Source organism: Schistocerca americana, chromosome 1 (assembly GCF_021461395.2).
Source record: "Schistocerca americana isolate TAMUIC-IGC-003095 chromosome 1, iqSchAmer2.1, whole genome shotgun sequence".
NCBI classification, from domain to species: domain Eukaryota; kingdom Metazoa; phylum Arthropoda; class Insecta; order Orthoptera; family Acrididae; genus Schistocerca; species Schistocerca americana.
In genome coordinates, this window is record NC_060119.1 from 852618823 (window position 1) to 852639216 (window position 20394).

Genomic DNA, 20394 nt, shown 5'->3' on the forward strand with positions numbered 1-20394 from the left:
ACCCGGCATCATGGTGTGGGGAGCGATCTCCTACACTGGCCGTACACCACTGGTGATCGTCGAGGGGACACTGAATAGTGCACGGTACATCCAAACCGTCATCGAACCCATCGTTCTACCATTCCTAGACCGGCAAGGGAACTTGCTGTTCCAACAGGACAATGCACGTCCGCATGTATCCCGTGCCACCCAACGTGCTCTAGAAGGTGTAAGTCAACTACCCTGGCCAGCAAGATCTCCGGATCTGTCCCCCATTGAGCATGTTTGGGACTGGATGAAGCGTCGTCTCACGCGGTCTGCACGTCCAGCACGAACGCTGGTCCAACTGAGGCACCAGGAGGAAATGGCATGGCAAGCCATTCCACAGGACTACATCCAGCATCTCTACGATCGTCTCCATGGGAGAATAGCAGCCTGCATTGCTGCGAAAGGTGGATATACACTGTACTAGTGCCGACATTGTGCATGCTCTGTTGCCTGTGTCTATGTGCCTGTGGTTCTGTCAGTGTGATCATGTGATGTATCTGACCCCAGGAATGTGTCAATAAAGTTTCCCCTTCCTGGGACAATGAATTCACGGTGTTCCTATTTCAGTTTCCAGGAGTGTAGTACAAAGATGAGAAACAAAGCCCCATTTGATATGTTCTTATGTTCTTTTCCTCTGTGAATGTCATATCAGGATGTGACTTGTAACTGCCAAGAAATCATATTGATCTATATTAGCATTTTGTTTTCATCAGAACTTTCAGTACTTTCACTACATCTGCATTCACATACAAATCTTGTCACTTCAGAAGGTAGTGACAAATGCTGTTGAATGCAACATAGTAAAGACAGGTTTCTGTTATATGTGAATTGATTGTATTTTTATTCTTATTTGTTCACTTATTAAATACATAATATATCATTCAGATTAACACAAAAGAAAAGTGTACATGAGACCTTAAAAATAGTAATACAATATCCTTTTTAATGATGTATTTTATAATTATGGCTCACAAATTTATGTCAGTGGTGGTTTATACTGGCAATGCCTTAGTTTGAAGAGACAGGCATCTCCATTTTAGAAAACTGCTGTTTTTCCTTCTCTACCCATTCTTTCAATGTTCTAATTTGAAGCAGAATGCTGTCACTGCAGGTTCCACCAGTGCTTCTGTATTGTTCAACACTGTTAGTGTAATCCCATATCTTCTTAATATCATCACTAAATTTAGAGCTGTAACATGGTATTCAGATGTAAATAATAGACTTTAGAATACTAAAATATATGTCACATTTTGAAGAACGAGCACCCATTAATTTTACAGAAATAAAGTAAAACAGAATTTTAGAATATGAGGTTTATGTTTAAATCTGATGGTCAAGTAGAAATAGTACATCCATTCCTGTAGGGCACATTTTTCATATTGGAAGTGAATATTAAGTCATATTCCTTTAGATTAAGTAAATATCATAAGTAATAAATACATAATGAAAGTGATTTTCTAAAGCGCATTTACTACATTTAGATTGAACTTCTGTTTCGAAACTGCAGTACGAAAAATGGAGCTGAAATACAATGCTTACTACTGAGGGAAAGCCTGGAGGCTAAAGCTGAGGAGAAATGATTATGGAAATATTTCAAAGATGCATTGATAAGAAGAAGAGAAGATAATGGGCAGAAAGTAAAGGAAATCAGAAGGAAGTTTTAGAGGATCCTAATATATGTCAGAGTGAGAGATCAACTGATCACTCATCTGTTAATACGTGAACTTGCACATTTTACATACCTTATCAGCTGAAGTTCGTTTACGGTGAGATCCGTTATCTGTTTCTTCTGTTTTTCAGCTGTGGCAACAACTTCACCAACGATATGATGTGCTTCACGGAAAGGAACCTATTAGGCACATCAAATCAGTAAGCCATGTAAGACAAAATTATAACTTGAAGATTGAGGATAAGTTTTTAGTTCCAAGGTCACTTTTTTAGCAGCTACTGGTAGTCTTACCCCTTTCCGCACTAGGTAATATGCAACGTCAGTGGCTAGAAGGTTTGGTGTTAGAGCTGACAGGCAGACTTCTTTATTTACCTGTAATTTATAAGATTTATATATAGCTATCCATTTTCTACTCTTTTATCAGTGATGATATAATTCTGTTTCATTTTTATCAAAGATAAGTGACATCGGGTTCAAAGGGCAACAAAACTGTGAAAGCCTATAAAAAAATTAATAAATTGTCTTACCAAAATACCTGCTGTTGGTAAGTAAATATTACATAAATGTAAAAAAAAGTTAACCAATTGGCGCAACAATATACCCAGTTTTTTCTGTCAATAATAATAATACAAATCAAACAGTTTATTTATTTTTCTGGAGCATGCATAGCTCATTGCAATTACTGCTTTGTTATTTCATGCAGTTTTTAAATAAACTATTGGTGCTTCATTTGTTTGTTTTCTAGAGATATCAGCTAAAGCTATAAGTGGCATAAAAACTGCTGTTAATGTACCACACATTACAGTATTTTCGTATCATTAAAAACAAGTGAAACAATACAGTTGCACATCTTGATGATTCTTTATATTATATGTAAACAATGTATTTATGTCAGATACTTAAAAAAAGTAATTTTTGTGTAATTACAATTGTAAGGAAGTTCTGGCAGAATGTGAACACTTTAGGATTACAGGTGACCACTCACCAAAAAGTGGTGGGGTTGTGTTGGATGGGTGTGGGAGAGGAGGAGAGTGGTTGGAGGCAGGAAGAGGGATTGGGATTGGATAGCTAGAGCCTCAGAGGAGGGTACCTGTTTCGCTGGCAAGTAATGGATGCACGGGTGTGGAAGACAGTGGGGAGCTGCGCACTCTGAAGGTGATGTGGAGATGTGAATTGGGAGGCAGTGATTAGAAATTGAGGCCAGGAGGGCTGTGAGAGCGAAGCATATATTGCAAGGGTAAGTCGCATCTGCTGGTGGTGTAGGGAAGGATCCACATGGTCGAGGTTGTGAAGCGGCCATTGGATAATGGAAAACCACTTCAGGATGGTTGGGAAGAGTATAGGATAGAATGTTCATCATTTCAGGGCATGATGATAATCAAAGCCATTACAAAGGATATGGTTCATGTTTTTCACTATACCAGTCTTTTTATGGGCTGTATAGAGCTTCCTAGCCTCTCAAAACACCAAATTTTTTGTCTGGATGAGGTTCATTGATGATATCTTCATGATCTAGACTCAGGGCCAAAATGCCCTATCCTCATTCCTTCACAACGTCATCACGTTTTCTCCCATCCACTACACCTGCTCCTCCTCATCCCAAATGCCACCTTCCTGGACATTGACCCCAATCTCTTTGATGGCTGCATACAAAACTATGTGCATATTAAACGCACTAGCCACCAAGAGTACCTCTGTTTCGATAGCTGTCATCCCTTCCCAACCAAAAAATCCCTTCCTTACAGCCTATCCCCACATGGTCAGTGTATCTGCAGTGTGGAGAACTCCCTTGCCCATTATGATTAAGGTCTCACAAGGGCCTTCACAGACAGGCACTAACCCAAAATCTAGTCTGGAAACAGATTTTCTGCACCCTATCCTCACACACTCTAATCCTGCCGACCCTCAAGAATCAATCCCAAAGGATCACTCCCCTCATGACTCAGTATCAACCAGGACTGAAAAAACTGTACCATATCCTTTGCGAGGGCTTTGACTATCATACCCTGAAATCTACATCTGCATCTACATCTACATCCACACTTCGCAAGCCACCTGATGGTGTGTGGCGGAGGGTACCTTGAGTACCTCTATCGCTTCTCCCTTCTATTCCAGTCTCATATTGTTCATGGAAAGAAAGATTGTCAGTATGCCTCTGTGTGGGCTCTAATCTCTCTGATTTTATCCTCATGGCCTCTTTGCAAGATATACGTAGGGGGGAGCAATATACTGCTTGACTCCTCAGTGAAGATATGTCCTGAAAACTTCAACAAAAGCCCGTACTGAGCTACTGAGCATCTCTCTTGCAGAGTCTTCCAATGGAGTTTATCTATCATCTCCATAACACTTTCACGATTACTAAAAGATCCTGTAACTAAGTGCGCTGCTCTCCGTTGGGTCTTCCCTATCTTTTCTATCAACCCTATCTGGTACGGATCCCACACCAGTGAGCAGTATTCAAGCAGTGGGCAAACAAGTGTACTGTAACCTACTTCCTTTGTTTTCAGACTGCATTTCCTTAGTCTGGCATCTGCTTTACTGATGATTAATTTTATATGTTCATTCCATTTTAAATCACTCCATCACTCCTTGTGCCTACTCCCAGATAATTTATGGAATTAACTGCTTCCAGTTGCTGACTTGCTATATTATAGCTGAATGATAAAGGATCTTTCGTTCTGTGTATTCACAGCACATTACACTTGTCTACGTTGAGATTCAATTGCCATCCCCTGCACCGTGCATCAATTTGTTACAGATTCTCCTGCATTTCAGTACAATTTTCCATTGTTACAACCTCTCGATATACTACAGCATCATCCGCAAAAAGCCTCAGTGAACTTCCGATGTTATCCACAAGGTCATTTATATATATTGTGAATAGCAACAGTCTATGACTCCCCTGCAGCACACCTGAAATCACCCTTACTCCGGAAGACTTCTCTCCATTGAGAATGACATGCTGCGTTCTTATATATAGGATCTCTTCAGTCCAATTACACAATTGGTCTGAAAGTCCATATGCTCTTACTTTGTTCATTAAACAACTGTGGGGAACTGTATCAAACACCTTGCAGAAGTCAAGAAACACGGCATCTACCTGGGAACCCGTGTCTATGGCCCTCTGAATCTCATGGACGAATAGCGTGAGCTGGGTTTCACCTGATAGTCTTTTTTGAAACCCATGCTGATTCCTACAGAGTAGATTCCTAGTCTCCAGAAAAGTCATTATACTCAAACATAATACGTGTTCCAAAATTCTACAACTGATCAACGTTAGAGATATAGGTCTATAGTTCTGCACATCTGTTCGATGTCCCTTCTTGAAAATGGGGATGACCTGTGCCCTTTTCCAATCTTTTGGAATGCTATGCTCTTCTAGAGACCTACAGTACACTGCTGCAAGAAGGGGGGCAAGTTCCTTCACGTACTCTGTGTAAAATCGAACTGGTATCCCATCAGATCCATCGGCCTTTCCTCTTTTGAACAATTTTAATTGTTTTTCTATCTGTCTGTCATCTATTTCGATTCATCTGTGTGACAATCTAGAGAAGGAACTACAGTGCAGTCTTCCTCTGTGAAACAGCTTTGGAAAAAGACATTTAGTATTTCGGCCTTTAGTCTGTCATCCTCTGTTTCAGGAACATTTTGATCACAGAATGTCTGGACATTTTGTTTTGATCCACCTACCACTTTGACATAAGCCCAAAACTTCTTAGGATTTTCTACCAAGTCAGTACATAGAACTTTACTTTCGAATTCGTTGAACACCTCTCGCATAGCCCTCCTCAAACTACATTTTGCTTGTTGTAATTTTTGTTTGTCTGCAGGGCTTTGGCTATGTTTATGTTTACTGTGAAGTTCTCTTTGCTTCAGTAGCAGTTTCCTAACTCAGTTGTTGCACCACAGCGGCTCTTTTCCATCTCTTACGATCTTGCTTGGCACCTACTCATCTAATGCATATTGTACGATGGTTCTGAACTTTGTCCACTGATCCTCAACACTATCTGTACTTGAGATAAAACTCTTGTGTTGAGCTGTCAAGTACTCTGAAATCTGCATTTTGTCACTTTTTTAATATTTCTATTTATGGCTGAAATCACCGATGCTACAACCGCTTTATGATCGCTGATTCCCTGATCAGCGTTAACTGTTTCAAATAGTTCGGGTCTGTTTGTCACCAGGAGGTCTAATATGTTATCACCAAGAGTTGGTTCTCTGTTTAACTGCTCAAGGTAGTTTTCAGATAATGCACTTAAAAAAATTCACTGGATTCTTTGTCCTGCCACCCGTTATAACGTTTAAGTCTCCCTGTCTATATCTGGTAAATTAAAATCTCCACCCAAAACTATAACATGGTCAGGAAATCTACTCAAAATATTTTCCACATTTTCCTTCAGGTGCTCTGCCACAACAGCTGCTGAGCCAGGGGTCTATAGAGACATCCAATTACCATGCTTGAGCCTGCTGTAACCATGACCTTCACACAAATTATTTCACATTTTGGATCTCCGTCAATTTCCTTCGATACTATTGCACTTTTTATGGCTATAAACACGCCTCCCCCTTCACTGTCCAGCCTTTCTCTGCAGGATACATTCCAATCTGAGTTTAGAATTTCATTACTATTTACATCTGGTTTCAGCCAACTTTTTGTCCCTAGTACTATGTGGGCATTGTGACCGTTTATTAATGAAAGCAGTTCTGGAACTTTTCTATAGACGCTCCTGCAGTTTACTATTACCACATTAATATTGTCATTCCCTGTTGCATTGTGCCTACTGCTATCTTGTAGCATCTCCGGAGTCTTGTCGGGCCTAGGGAGGGAATTCTCTAACATAAAAAACCCACATGTGCGTTCCACGAGTACTCTGCTACCCTTGTAACCACTTCCTACATGTGGTGCACGCCTGACCTATTCAGGGGGGCCCTACATTTCTGCACCCGATAGCAGAGGGCGAGAAATTTGTGCCCCAGATCCCGCAGAATCGTCTGAGCCTCTGACTTAAGCCTTCCACTCAGCTCCAAACCAGAGGACCGCGATCAGTTCTGGGAACGACAATACAAATAGTTAGCTCAGATTCCACCCTGTGAGCAAGGCTTTCCACCTTCACCAACTCCACCAACCCCCCATATGAACTGAGGATGACCTCTGAACCCAGATGGCAGGAGTCATTGGTACCGACACGGGCAACAATTTGCAGTCATGTGCACCCAGTACTCTCTATCGCTGCCAGCAAGGCCTCCTCAACATCTCGGATGAGACCCCCCTGGCAAGCAGACAGAGTGAACACTGGCCTTCTTCCCCGACCTTTCTGCTGTTTCCCTAAGGGGCTCCATCACCCACCTAACATTGGAGCTCCCAATCACTAATAAATCCCTCCCCCCGTGTGCCTGCTTGGACCTTGCTGAAGGAGCGGCCACATGTCCACTCACAGGCAGAGTGGGCAATGCCACACGGCCAGCCTCCATACTGACCCTCCACCTCATGTGACACGAACGCCGTTGAACCCACCACTCCCCGTGGGGAGAGGGTGGCCCAACCGTGCCTGGTACTTGCGAAGATGTCTCGACAGCAGGGACCATGGGTGAAGCATGTAACAGCTAGGGTGTACCATGCGACACACTAGACTCCCCACTGCCGCTACACTTGGAGGCAGCAGCCTGAAGACGGCTGACCGCAGCCATCAGCACGTTCAGTTATTCACGAACAGTGGCCAGCTCCTCCTGCGTCTGTACACAGCAGTCACACATCCTATCCATCCTAAAAAATCAACAATTTACTATAGAGAGTTAAGCAATCAACTTTTAACTAGACTGCTAATTCACTAAAGGCAGCTGTTAGCTGACTAAACTGTGGTTACTAGACACTTCTTGTTGGAAACAATGAAAATAAGCACTAACTGTCTCTGGATTGTATTCAAAACAAACATGAAATCTATGGAACACTATTGCTAGTACTCGAAAATTAAAGCTTCCTAAAAGCAAAAATGCACGGAAATAGAAGTGACAGGTAAGAAAAACACAGTTAATACTTAAATTTACGTAGCTTGCTGCACAGGAGACGTGAAGCAGACGGCAGTTATGACGACACTCAGCTGAGGGATGTCCTCTCCAAGATCCTTCCCCACTTGCCTAATGTGGTGTTCCGTCACCCCCTCCCTACTAAACATCCTAGTCAATCTCATGCGACTCCCATTCCCAACCCCTCACCAAAGGGGTCATATAGGCCTACCTGTAGAAGACTCAGGTGCAAGACCTGCCCAATCCACACACCCAGTACTTCCTACACCAGTCCTGCCATAGGCTTATCCTACTCCATCAGAATAAATGACCACAGCTGACCTGTGACCAAGAACAAAGTTCTTGTGGTACAAAATGCAACTGAGCTCAAAATGCTCAATTTCAGTAGATCCTTACAAATTGGGCCATGTGAATCCTTCCCTCTACCACCACCTTTTCTGGTGCAAATATCTCCTTCATTCCCATAATCATCTGGCCTCCATCTCTGTTAACACACTGTCTCCACACCCTCCACCCAACAGTCTTCCCTTCCTTTGTCCTATCACCCCATACCCTCTGCCTAGCAATTCTGTTTCATAACTTTATAAATTAATCTCCTTTTTGTCCCTGTCATTTCTGTCCTTTATTTAATCATACTAATCCAGTTTTAGGTCAGTGTTACATTTTTAACTCAACACATATTCTACTACTGATGTCTGTGGTTATGGTAGGTGTGCATCTGGCAGTTCCTGAATAAAGCAAAGCATTACGAGTCATTAATATTACTTATTGTAGTTTCAGTTGCTACCATGTTACATTAATTTTGATCAATATAATTACGTTAAACACGAGTTAGTACATCTTGTAGCAGTCATGTGAGCAAGGAGTTAAAAATTGACTTCGGACTAAGGTATAGAGAGTGGCATGTTTTTTTACTTGTGGTATAAATTTTTCTCTATTTAAAAAGTAGGGAAGTTAAAGTTTGTTAATAGTCTGTTCTTATATACGTACTGTAAGTATAAGACTAACAGAAAAAATAGTCAAATGTTATGATAGCTACATACCTCCATTGTTTCCACAATCCCCTTAGTTATCTTTAAAATCATTTCCATAATGTTATATGTTTCAAACATAGCCCTTTTGTCTTCCTGGAGGTCTTTATTATAGGTTGAAGGCAGACCTTTGAGGACCATCATAAAACCAGAAAACTGAAACGGTATCAGACCAGTAACAAATATGCAGTTATAACATATAAGATGTATCACCAATGTGTATATACATGTTGTATTTTCTTTCATCAGTGTATTTCTTATGTAATGCTGTGTAAGTTGCATAACTGTATTACTCGTAGCCTGCTTTGTTAATTTCAGAGTTACATATTTGTCTGAAGATGGTCTTTCAACAACTGAAACCAGTTACCATAATTTGCAACACAGGTTTCAGTATGTGTAGACTCCAGCATAAACTTGTTCTGTACTTCTTGGTTGTGTGTTAATTCAAGAGGGACTGCAAATTTTTGGGTTGGGAGCAGTATTTGTAACCTGGCATAGAGATATTTTAGAAACTGCATCTTTGTTTGTAAAACTATTAGGCTGAAATTTACTAGAGTTGTATGTGCAAGCAACAATTTGGTTTACATAATAAGTCATTAGGAAATTGGAAAAGGTTACAGAACTATTTTGCATCTCTACACTGGGTATTAACTATTTATGGGTGCAACTGCCATATATGAAATTATATTGAATCACACAAATTCTTAATTAGTGACTTAATTTCTTAATGAAGTGTGTCACTGAATTGAGGCAACAAAAGTATAGTGGCAAATTTGGGAATTAAGTTGGTGTAACAGTGCAGAAGGCAGCAACTATTTTGCATACTTCATTTTGGTACTTCAGTACTGATTATTTGCTGACTTGATCAGTTTTAGGAAAATTAAAATATGTTTCTGTAAAGTCTGAAGCCTTAGTGCTCTAATGGTAGGCGTATATAAGTCCAAAGCTACTGTATAGCTCAGTCAGAATCTATCATCACACATTGTTATGAGAGGTTCAATTATTCACTGCTTTTATTTAATGTTTTGATAAAACTAAACATATTACTGTAATCAGCATCGTGAAAATTATCCTGTGAATAATAAATTTGCATGGAACCTGGTCAGAAAAATATTTTGATAGACTAAGAGCAGATGCAGATATTCAAGCTTCCTCTGTTTTAAAGTGGTGTTCAGTTTTATTGACAGGTTATTTAGGGTACATAATTAATACAATTGTGATGAACAAAATATGTTTATTTCTGCTTTTGTAAAGTGGGAAATCTGGGTTCAAGTCCTGGTCTTGTGCAAATTTTCACCTTTTGCTATTGATATATTTCAGTGCTCAAATGCTGCTAATGTTATTAAAATATTTCAATGAGAAGTTAGTACTGTTTCTATGGTTTCATGCTAATTACACTTAGGAAAAGTTTTTTGATAGTAAATCAGAGACAAAAAGACCATTACACTTGGTCTGTATCTGTCTGAAAGCAAATCACATGCAGATGTTTTATTGCATTTATCTTCACAATACATACTGTGAGAAATCCATAGAAAATAAGCTATTTCATGTTTCATAAGCTCTTTTGTGCTGACACATAAATTTATCATGCCATATGAATAAGGACTATGTCAGTTTCAGCTCAAAGATTCTACCATAGAGTGAGAAGTAAAGCCATTTGTTGAAGGAAATAGAACTGTCATATGGCGAGGATATGACAAAAGAAAGTGTACACTAAGTAGAATCAAAAGAGGAACCTAAGTAGGAAGGAAAGCGAAATAAATATTGAACAGACATTAAGAAATCGTAGCATAATAGCGCATAATACTCGTATTTTAATAAACTTAACAGTTTTGCCATAAATGTTCACATTTTACGATAATAAATAATTCGCATTTATGTTACAAAATGATAAGTAGTGCTAGTGGTTCCACAGTATTAAAAATCGATTAAAAATGTAATTACACCAAAGTTAAAAGTGGTTTTTATTAATTGTAACTCTCAGCAACAAGACTGTCAATATGCATTTATCCACTAAAAGGCACAATTTCTTCACTGCAAGCATTTACTTTCAACAAATGGGAAGGACTCTATATAACAAATTTTAATACCACATTACTTTACTCACATGTCCAAAAATGCATCCAGATTTCCCTCTAATGAGTTCAAGGCTGTCTGGATTCTTCTTCTGTGGCATTAGACTGCTCCCTGTTGCATAGGCATCACTTAATTTTACAAATGCAAATTCTTCACTGCTGTATATTATGAGATCTTCAGCTAGACGACTTAGATGAATGGCTGTTAATGTTGACCAGAATAAGAATTCAGCTGTTTGAAATGAAAAATAAGAGAAATATATGAATCCCAGATCACTATTGTTTCTTCATATCCTCTTTTATTAAATGAGAAACTTTCTTGGTTCAAAGACCTGTCATTTGCATCCTTTTTTGTATTTGTATCTGTTGCAACTTTTATGCAGAATTTTTTGTCCATATTTCAAATATGTTATTACATAGAATTGATTACTCACAATCACTAGTGCTCATCTTTGTAGTCACCAGATGGAACATATACAGTGAGCTAAATGAGAACTGTGACCTACCAGACAGCTCATATTTTTAAAACAAATAAAATTTAATTTTACATTGAGGAATCCCCATATATCCACAACAAAAAGACACTAAAATAATTTCTACCTTAAAATCTTGAAGCAAAGCCAAATAAAATGTTAAAGGGCTGAAATTCAGAGGGAGAGGGAACCATACAAGCCACAAAATTTTATGAAAATCATTATATCTGTTATGTTATCAGGAAAAATGAGATTATTGTGTAACAGGAGGAAGATGAATAGATGCAGTGCCAGTTACCATTTTTATGAACAGTATTACAACAGCTATGTTATTGGGAAAAATGAGATTATTCTGCTAGAGGCGCAAGATAAGTAGAAGTAGGTTCATTGAATAGAATGCTGATGGAATTGACAAAAATATGTCACTGTTACCATTATGGAGTTATGCAGTGTTTACTCATAAAAAACGTATTCATATTCTGTGTGATACCTATTGATAACAATATTATTCATGGTTGTATACGTATTTGTCCCTGGTGCAACATTTCAGGCCTTTCATCAGGAAACAACTGTTGAAAGTGAACAGGTATTTGTTAATAAATAATTTAGATGAAATGGTTATGAAAAGGATAGATTGCTACTCCCTATAAAGATGACAGCTATGTGTTCACTTTAGACAGCCAGAGATAGTGGTCATGTGTGACTGAATTGTGCCAGCTTGTGTCAGTATGTGTGTGTTTTCCTTTCTTTTATGAAGAATCCTTTGGCCAAAAGATAAGTGTGTAACCGTCTTTTTGTTATGCCTATCTGCAACCCAATGTGTCATGTTTATAGTGAGTAGAATATATCCTTTTCATAATTGTTGATATTCCAGCCTGGACTTTCCATAGTTTAATCTAAACTAAAAGTTTTCTGACCATCCCAGACATATTTCACAACAACTGCAACCATGTGGGTTGTCTGTTGTAACCTCATTAGCTGTCCCAGCCCTTTTCCTTGTTAAAATTTGGGTCTAAGATCTCTTGTTGCCCATTATGGTTAAATGACCAACAAGTTTGCAAACTACATTCCCAGTTACAAAAAAATATGTGCTATCACACTGACATGGCTGAAAGCAAGGGGAAACTACAGCCGTGATTTTTCCCGAGGGCATGCAGCTATACTGTATGGTTAAATGATGGTGGAGTCCTCTTGGCCAAAATATTGCGGAGGTAAAATAGTCCCCCATTTGGATTTCGGGGTGGGGACTACTCAAGAGGACGTCGTTATCAGGAGAAAGAAAACTGGCGTTCTATGGATCGGAGCGTGGAATGTCAGATCCCTTAATCGGGAAGGTAGGTTACAAAATTTAAAAAAGGGAAAGGGATAGGTTAAAGTTAGATATAGTGGGAATTAGTGAAGTTCGGTGGCAGGAGGAACAAGACTTTTGGTCAGGTGAATACAGGGTTATAAATATAAAATCAAATAGGGGTAGTCCAGGAGTTGGTTTAATAATGAATAGGAAAATAGGAGTGCGGGTAAGCTACTACAAACAGCATAGTGAACACATTATTTTGGCCAAGATAGACACGAAGCCCACGTCTACTACAGTAGTACAAGTTTATATGCCAACTAGATCTGCAGATGATGAAGAAATTGATGAAATGTATTATGAGATAAAGGAAATTATTCAGGTAGTGAAGAGAGATGAAAATTTAATAGTCATGGGTGACTGGAATTCGAGAGTAGGAAAAGGGAGAGAAGGAAACATAGTAGGTGAATATGGATTGGGGAGTAGGGGGGGGGGGGGGGGTTAACAAATGAACGAGGAAGCTGTCTGGTAGAATTTTGCACAGAGCATAATTTAATCATAGCTAACACCTGGTTCAAGAATCATAAAAGAAGGTTGTATACATGGAAGAAGCCTGGAGATACTGACAGGTTTCAGATAGATTATATAATGGTAAGACAGAGATTTAGGAACCAGGTTTTAAATTGTAAGACATTTCCAGGGGCACATGTGCACTCTGACCACAATCTATTGGTTATGGACTGTAGATTAAAACTGAAGAAACTGCAAAAAGGTGGAAATTTAAGGAGATGGGACCTGGATAAACTGACTAAACCAGAGGTTGTACAGAGTTTCAGGGAGAGCATAAGGGAACAATTGACAGGAATGGGGGAAAGAAATACAGCAGAAGAAGACTGGGTAGCTCTGAGGGATGAAGTAGTGAGGGCACCAGAGGATCAAGTAGGTAAAAAGATCAGGGCTGGTAGAAATCCTTGGGTAACAGAAGAAATATTGAATTTAATTGATGAAAGGAGAAAATATAAAAATGCAGTAAATGAAGCAGGCAAAAAGGAATACAAACGTCTGAAAAATCAGATCAACAAGAAGTGCATAATTGCTAAGCAGGGATGGCTAGAGGACAAATGTAAGGATGTAGAGGCTTATCTCACTAGGAGTAAGATAGATACTGCCTACAGGAAAATTAAAGAGACCTTTGGAGAAAAGAGAGCCACTTGTATGAATAACAAGAGCTCAGATGGAAACCCAGTTCTAAGCAAAGAAGGGAAAGCAGAAAGTTGGAAGGAGTATATAGAGGGTCTATACAAGGGCGATGTACTTGAGGACGATATTATGGAAATGGAAGAAGATGTAGATGAAAATGAAATGGGGGATATGATACTGCGTGAAGAGTTTGACAGAGCACTGAAAGACCTGAGTCAAAACAAGGCCCCGGGAATAGACAACATTCCATTAGAACTAGTGACGGCCTTGGGAGAGCTAGTCCTGACAAAACTCTACCGTCTGGTGAGCAAGCTGTATGAGACAGGTGAAATACCCTCAGACTTCAAGAAGAATATCATAATTCCGATCCCAAAGAAAGTAGGTGTTGACAGATGTGAAAATTACCAAACTGTCAGTTTAATAAGTCATAGCTGCAAAATACTAACACGAATTCTTTACAGAGAAATGGAAAAACTGGTAGAAGCCGACCTAGGAGAAGATCAGTTTGGATTCCGTAGAAATGTTGTAACACGTGAGGCAATACTGACCTTAGGACTTACCTTAGAAGGAAGATTAAGGAAAGGCAAACCTACGTTTCTAGCATTTGTAGACTTAGAGAAAGCTTTTCACAATGTTGATTGGAATACTCTCTTTCAAATTCTAAAGGTGGCAGGGGTAGTATACAGGGAGTGAAAGGCTATTTACAATTTGTACAGAACCAGATGGCACTTATAAAAGTTGAGGGGCATGAAAGGGAAGCAGCAGTTGGGAAGGGAGTGAGACAGAGTTGTAGCCTCTACCTGATGTTATTCAGTCTGTATATTGAGCAAGCAGTAAAGGAAACAAAAGAAAAATTTGGAGTAGGTATTAAAATCCATGGAGGAGAAATAAAAACTTTGAGGTTCGCCGATGACATTATAATTCTGTCAGAGGCAGCAAAGGACTTGGAAGAGCAGTTGAATGGAATGGATAGTGTCTTGAAAGGAGGATGTAAGATGAACATCAACAGAAGCAAAATGAGGATAATGGAGTGTAGTCAAATGAAATCGGGTGATGCTGACGGAATTAGATTAGGAAATGAGATACTTAAAGTAATAAAGGAGTTTTGCTACTTGGGGAGCAAAATAATTGATGATGGTCAAAGTAGAGAGGATATAAAACATAGACTGGCAATGGCAAGGAAAGCGTTTCTGAAGAAGAGAAATTTGTTAACATCGAGTATTGATTTAAGTGTCAGGAAGTCGTTTCTGAAAGTATTTGTAATGAGTGTAGCCATGTATGGAAGTGAAACATGGACGATAAATAATTTGGACAAGAAAAGAATAGATGCTTTCGAAATGTGGTGCTACAGAAGAATGCTGAAGATTAGATGGGCAGATCACATAACTAATGAGGAGGTATTGAATAGAATTGGGGAGAAGAGGAGTTTGTGGTACAACTTGACAATAAGAAGGGGCTGGTTGGTAGGACATGTTCTGAGGCCTCAAGGGATCACCAATTTAGTATTGGAGGACAGCGTGGAGGGTAAAAATCGTAGAGGGAGACCAAGAGATGAATACACTGGGCAGATCCAGAAGGATATAGGTTGCAGTAGGTTCTGGGAGATGAAGAAGCTTGCACAGGATAGAGTAGAATGGAGAGCTGCATCACACCAGTCTCAGGACTGAAGACCACAACAACAACAGTGGATGACCTCACACTTTTCGTTATTTAGGGTCAACTGCCACTTTTCACACTATTCAGATATCTTTTCTAAATTGTTTTGCAGTTTGTTTTGATCTTCTGAAGACTTCGTTAGTCAATAAATGAGCGTGTCATCTGCAGACAACCAAAGATGGCTGCCCAGATTGTCTCTCAAATCGTTTATATAGATAAGGAACAGCAAAGGGCCTATAACACTACCTTGGGGAACACCAGAAATCACTTCTGTTTTACTCGATGACTTTCCGTCAATTACTGCTAACTGTGACATCTCTGACAGGAAATTCACAAATCCAGTCACATAACTAAGATGGCTATTAGATAAAGTAATCTTACGGCTTAATAAAATAAATAAATAAATAAAGATAATCACACATCCTATAGATACTTCATATAACCTATTTATTTCTGTCAAATTTAGTCCATATGGGTATCTGTTGATGATAAAAAAAGTTTTTTCACTTTTATTGTGATTTGCTGAACTACAATATAGAATACAAAAATAATGTCAAAACGCAAGTGTCTCCTTGACTATGTTGCAGAATTAGGGTTCTGTATTATATTTCAAATCTCTTAAACAGGTTCCCATCTGATACAAAAAGGAAAACAGGAAACCATTAATATCATGAGGAAAATTGAAAAACTAGTTTATTAGGCATGCATTCTACAGATTACCTAATTGTAGTGATTGAAGCATTGAAGGTTTCTCGTAATTGTCTAACAAGTAAAATCATTCATTATAAACAAGCATCTTTGTTGCAGCATGTAGATAAATCTCTATTTTTTAAATATGAAAATGCCTGTATGAATACTAAGTAAGTATCATTAAGAGAAAAACTAAAGGCCTTTATTCTATTAAATTATGCAAATGCAGCCCTATGAAAAAATCTCTTTTGATGGTTTTTGTTATAACTAAATCATGCATCGGACAGATTTAGTAGAAATATTGATGAAAGGTACTAAAATGGCAAATCAGGTGGGCAGGAGGCCTGCACCACAAGTCTAATGACACAGAAGATAGCTGGATGATTGTCAGATAAAATTTTGAATATTGTTGCAGTTCCATATTTTTATAAAAATCCACAGCATGGCATGGAAACACAAAGATACTGCTATTTAGTACAACTGATAAAACGGCTGATGTCAAAGAATCAATTCTCATGTTAGTCTGGTTATGTTAAATTTAACCTGTACATGAACTAGTAATATATAGCAGTATAGTTATTTTTATTATCAGTGCAGTTTATATATTTAATTCATAATAGCTGCTCTTCTTTGATAATGTAGGTTTTAACTTCGCCCATATCCTTAATGGTTTTTGCTTGGTGCTACAGTTTACAGAGTAGAGTGATTGACTCTCTGGTATCAGATTCTGGCAGATTATTGAAAAACAATCAGTTGTGAAATTTTTTTGTACTCGTTTTTTCACTTATATCCCCAGGACATGCAAAAATAATTATTGAAAACTTGAGGTAAGTCTACAAGCTGTACAGTTGAGTAGACCAAAGTTAATAATTTATTAGTACAGATGGAAAGTACTGTGTCTTCGTTTAAAAAAATGATGCAACTGATCATTAGTTAAATGTAAGTTTTTGGAATACAGAAACCAAAATAAAAGATTACCATCTATCTACTTTTAAATGTGTGTAGAACAAAGCCTAAAAAGAAAGTTGTGGCTCACATAATTTAAAACTGTGAAAGAGAATCCAGACATTCAGAGTATGAGATGTAAACACAATGAAAGGTCAGTAACAGCTATTTTCAGAATATTGTGAATGTTACAAAGAAAAAAAGACAAGAAATGTTTGGACACTGATGCATTACATACCGGTAATGCTTATTCAACCTTTTTTTTCAGGCCTTTCTCATTTCCCTGTTAGGATATCAAACACAGTGTTTATAACATGCTTTACTGACAACTTGAAAGAAAAAGAATTACTTACCAACGAAATCACGATCTGAAACAGCATGCATGCTGTTCTGCGATATTTTCTTAAATCCCAAATTCTTGGCTAATTTTTTGCGATCTATTTCAAAAGGATTTCCTGCTAGGGCACCACTACCCAAGGGCATTACACTTGTGCTTTCAAATAACTGACATAATCTATCATAATCTGATATCAGACTCCAGGTGTGGCTATTATAAGAAAGGAAAAATACTGTATTACTACAAATTATAAGCAGCTAATTTTAGGAACAAATATTACTCACTATTGTCTGCAACATAAATTGTCACTTATTAATTTTATTTAACATTAAAGAAGTGCATAAATTCTTATGTCAATTGTTCATGTTATATGGAATTTTATGATTCATTTTGAGTTTGACCTGTTTTCAAAGAGTCAGAAAATGCTGACAAGACATATTAGTTTAAAAACACAAGGTCTGTTTATTCTTCTTTGAATGAACTAATGAAACTAATAACTTCTCTAGATGTCATAAATAATAGCATTACAGAGATCATACTTTTTTACAGTATTTTCATACAGCAATCATACATCTAAAACAGAAGAGTTAAGTTCCTACAGTCTTGCATAATCTTGTTCATAAGGCAAGTAGTGACCAATATTGCACTAAAGAGCTGTTCAACTTGCTACTTAAAATTCCTTGAATACATGCACATGGTTTGATTTAAAATTTAGGATTTTAGAAAGTTTCAAAACTTGTTATACAGTCTTAAATCTTTAATGTAGGTGTACTGATTTGATCCACTGAGTTTTGGTTCCTACTGTTAATGTGCAAAATTTTTTTAATTAATTTACTCCATTCATACTAAGTATTTGTTCTGCACAAGATACACTATGTATAACATAAAGCATAAGACTCATTGCCTTCTCCATAGCAGTTATATTGAATTTAGATATGTCTGCTGCCTAAAACCATAACATAATATCATAGTTCAGAGGTGTATAAATTGTCCAGCATTAAACAGAGCTGATGCTTGACTAAGAACAATGTTGAACGTCTGTCCAGCAAGTAATTCTAATACATAGTACTGGGGTCATAGTGCTCCTCACTGAAGATAACAGGCAGATACTATGGTTTTCCCCCCAGGAACCATGGACCTTGCCATTGGTGGGGAGGCTTACGTGCCTCGGCGATACAGATAGCCGTACTGTAGGTGCAACCACAACGGAGGGGTATCTGTTGAGAGGCCAGACAAACGCGTGGTTCCTGAAGAGGGGCAGCAGCCTTTTCAGTAGTTGCAGGGGCAACAGTCTGGATGATTGACTGATCTGGCCTTGTAACACTAACCAAAATGGCCTTGCTGTGCTGGTACTGCGAACGGTTGAAAGCAAGGGGAAACCACAGCCGTAATTTTTCCCGAGGGCATGCAGCTTTACTGTATGGTTAATGATGATGGCGTCCTCTTGGGTAAAATATTCCGGAGGTAAAATAGTCCCCCATTCGGATCACCGGGCGGGGACTACTCAAGAGGATGTCGTTATCAGGAGAAAGAAAACTGGCGTTCAAGGGATCGGAGTGTGGAATGTCAGATCCCTTAATCGGGTAGGTAGGTTAGAAAATGTAAAAAGGGAAATGGATAGGTTAAAGTTAGATATAGTGGGAATTAGTGAAGTTCGGTGGCAGGAGGAACAAGACGTTTGGTCAGGCGAATACAGGGTTATAAATACAAAGTCAAATATGGGTAATGCAGGAGTAGGTTTAATAATGAATAAAAAAAATAGGAATGTGGGTAAGCTACTACAAACAGCATAGTGAACGCATTATTGTGGCCAAGATAGACACAAAGCCCACGCCTACTACAGTAGTACAAGTTTATATGCCAACTAGATCTGCAGATGATGAAGAAATTGAAGAAATGTATGATGAAATAAAAGAAATTATTCAGATAGTGAAGGGAGACAAAAATTTAATAGTCATGGGTGACTGGAATTTGGTAGTAGGAAAAGGGAGAGAAGGAAACGTAGTAGGTGAATATCGATTAGGGGTAAGAAATGAAAGAGGAAGCCACCTGGTAGAATTTTGTGCAGAGCGTAATTTAATCATAGCTAACACTTGGTTCAAGAATCTTGAAAGAAGGTTGTATACATGGAAGAACCCTGGAGATCCTAAAAGGTATCAGATAGATTATATAATGGTAAAACAAAGATTTAGGAACCAGGTTTTAAATTGTAAGACATTTCCAGGGGCAGGTGTGGACTCTGGCCACAATCTATTGGTTATGAACTGTAGATTAAAACTGAAGAAACTGCAAAAAGGTGGGAATTTAAGGAGATGGGATCTGGATAAACTAACTAAACCAGAGGTTGTACAGAGTTTCAGGGAGAGCATAAGGGAACAATGGACAGGAATGGGGGAAAGAAATACAGTAGAAGAAGAATGGATAGCTTTTAGGAATGAAATAGTGAAGGCAGCAGAGGATCAAGTAGGTAAAAAGACAAGGACTAGTAGAAATCCTTGGGTAACAGAAGAAATATTGAATTTAATTGATGAAAGGAGAAAATATAAAAATGCAGTAAATGAAGCAGGCAAAAAGGAATACAAATGCCTCAAAAATGAGATCGACAGGAAGTGCAAAATGGCTAAGCAGGGATGGATAGAGGATAAATGTAAGGATGTAGAGGCTTATCTCACTAGGGGTAAGATAGATACTGCCTGCAGGAAAATTAAGGAGACCTTTGGAGAAAAGAGAACCACTTGTATCACTTGTATGAAAATAAAGAGCTCAGATGGAAACCCAGTTCTAAGCAAAGAAGGGAAAGCAGAAAGGTGGAAGGAGTACATAGAGGGTCTATACAAGGGCGATGTACTTGAGGACAATATTATGGAAATGGAAGAGGATGTAGATGAAGATGAAATGGGAGATATGATACTGCACGAAGAATTTGACAGAGCACTGAAAGACCTGAGTCAAAACAAGGCCCCCGGAGTAGACAAC

General features: G+C 38.5%; 1 protein-coding gene across 1 annotated transcript in view; it reads right to left on the bottom strand.

Annotated features, from left to right (window-relative positions):
- Positions 1 to 851: 851 nt before the first annotated feature.
- LOC124613416 (argininosuccinate lyase) overlaps positions 852 to 20394 on the bottom strand; it is a 132491-nt gene continuing 112948 nt past the window's right edge. The window contains exons 8-13 of the mRNA XM_047142122.1: positions 17435 to 17628; positions 10859 to 11058; positions 8764 to 8907; positions 1988 to 2068; positions 1770 to 1876; positions 852 to 1216 (exon numbers count right to left, since the gene is read on the bottom strand). Coding sequence (XP_046998078.1) covers positions 1036 to 1216; positions 1770 to 1876; positions 1988 to 2068; positions 8764 to 8907; positions 10859 to 11058; positions 17435 to 17628 — 907 coding nt within the window. The 3' untranslated portion in view covers positions 852 to 1035. The remainder of the gene's footprint in view (positions 1217 to 1769; positions 1877 to 1987; positions 2069 to 8763; positions 8908 to 10858; positions 11059 to 17434; positions 17629 to 20394) is intronic.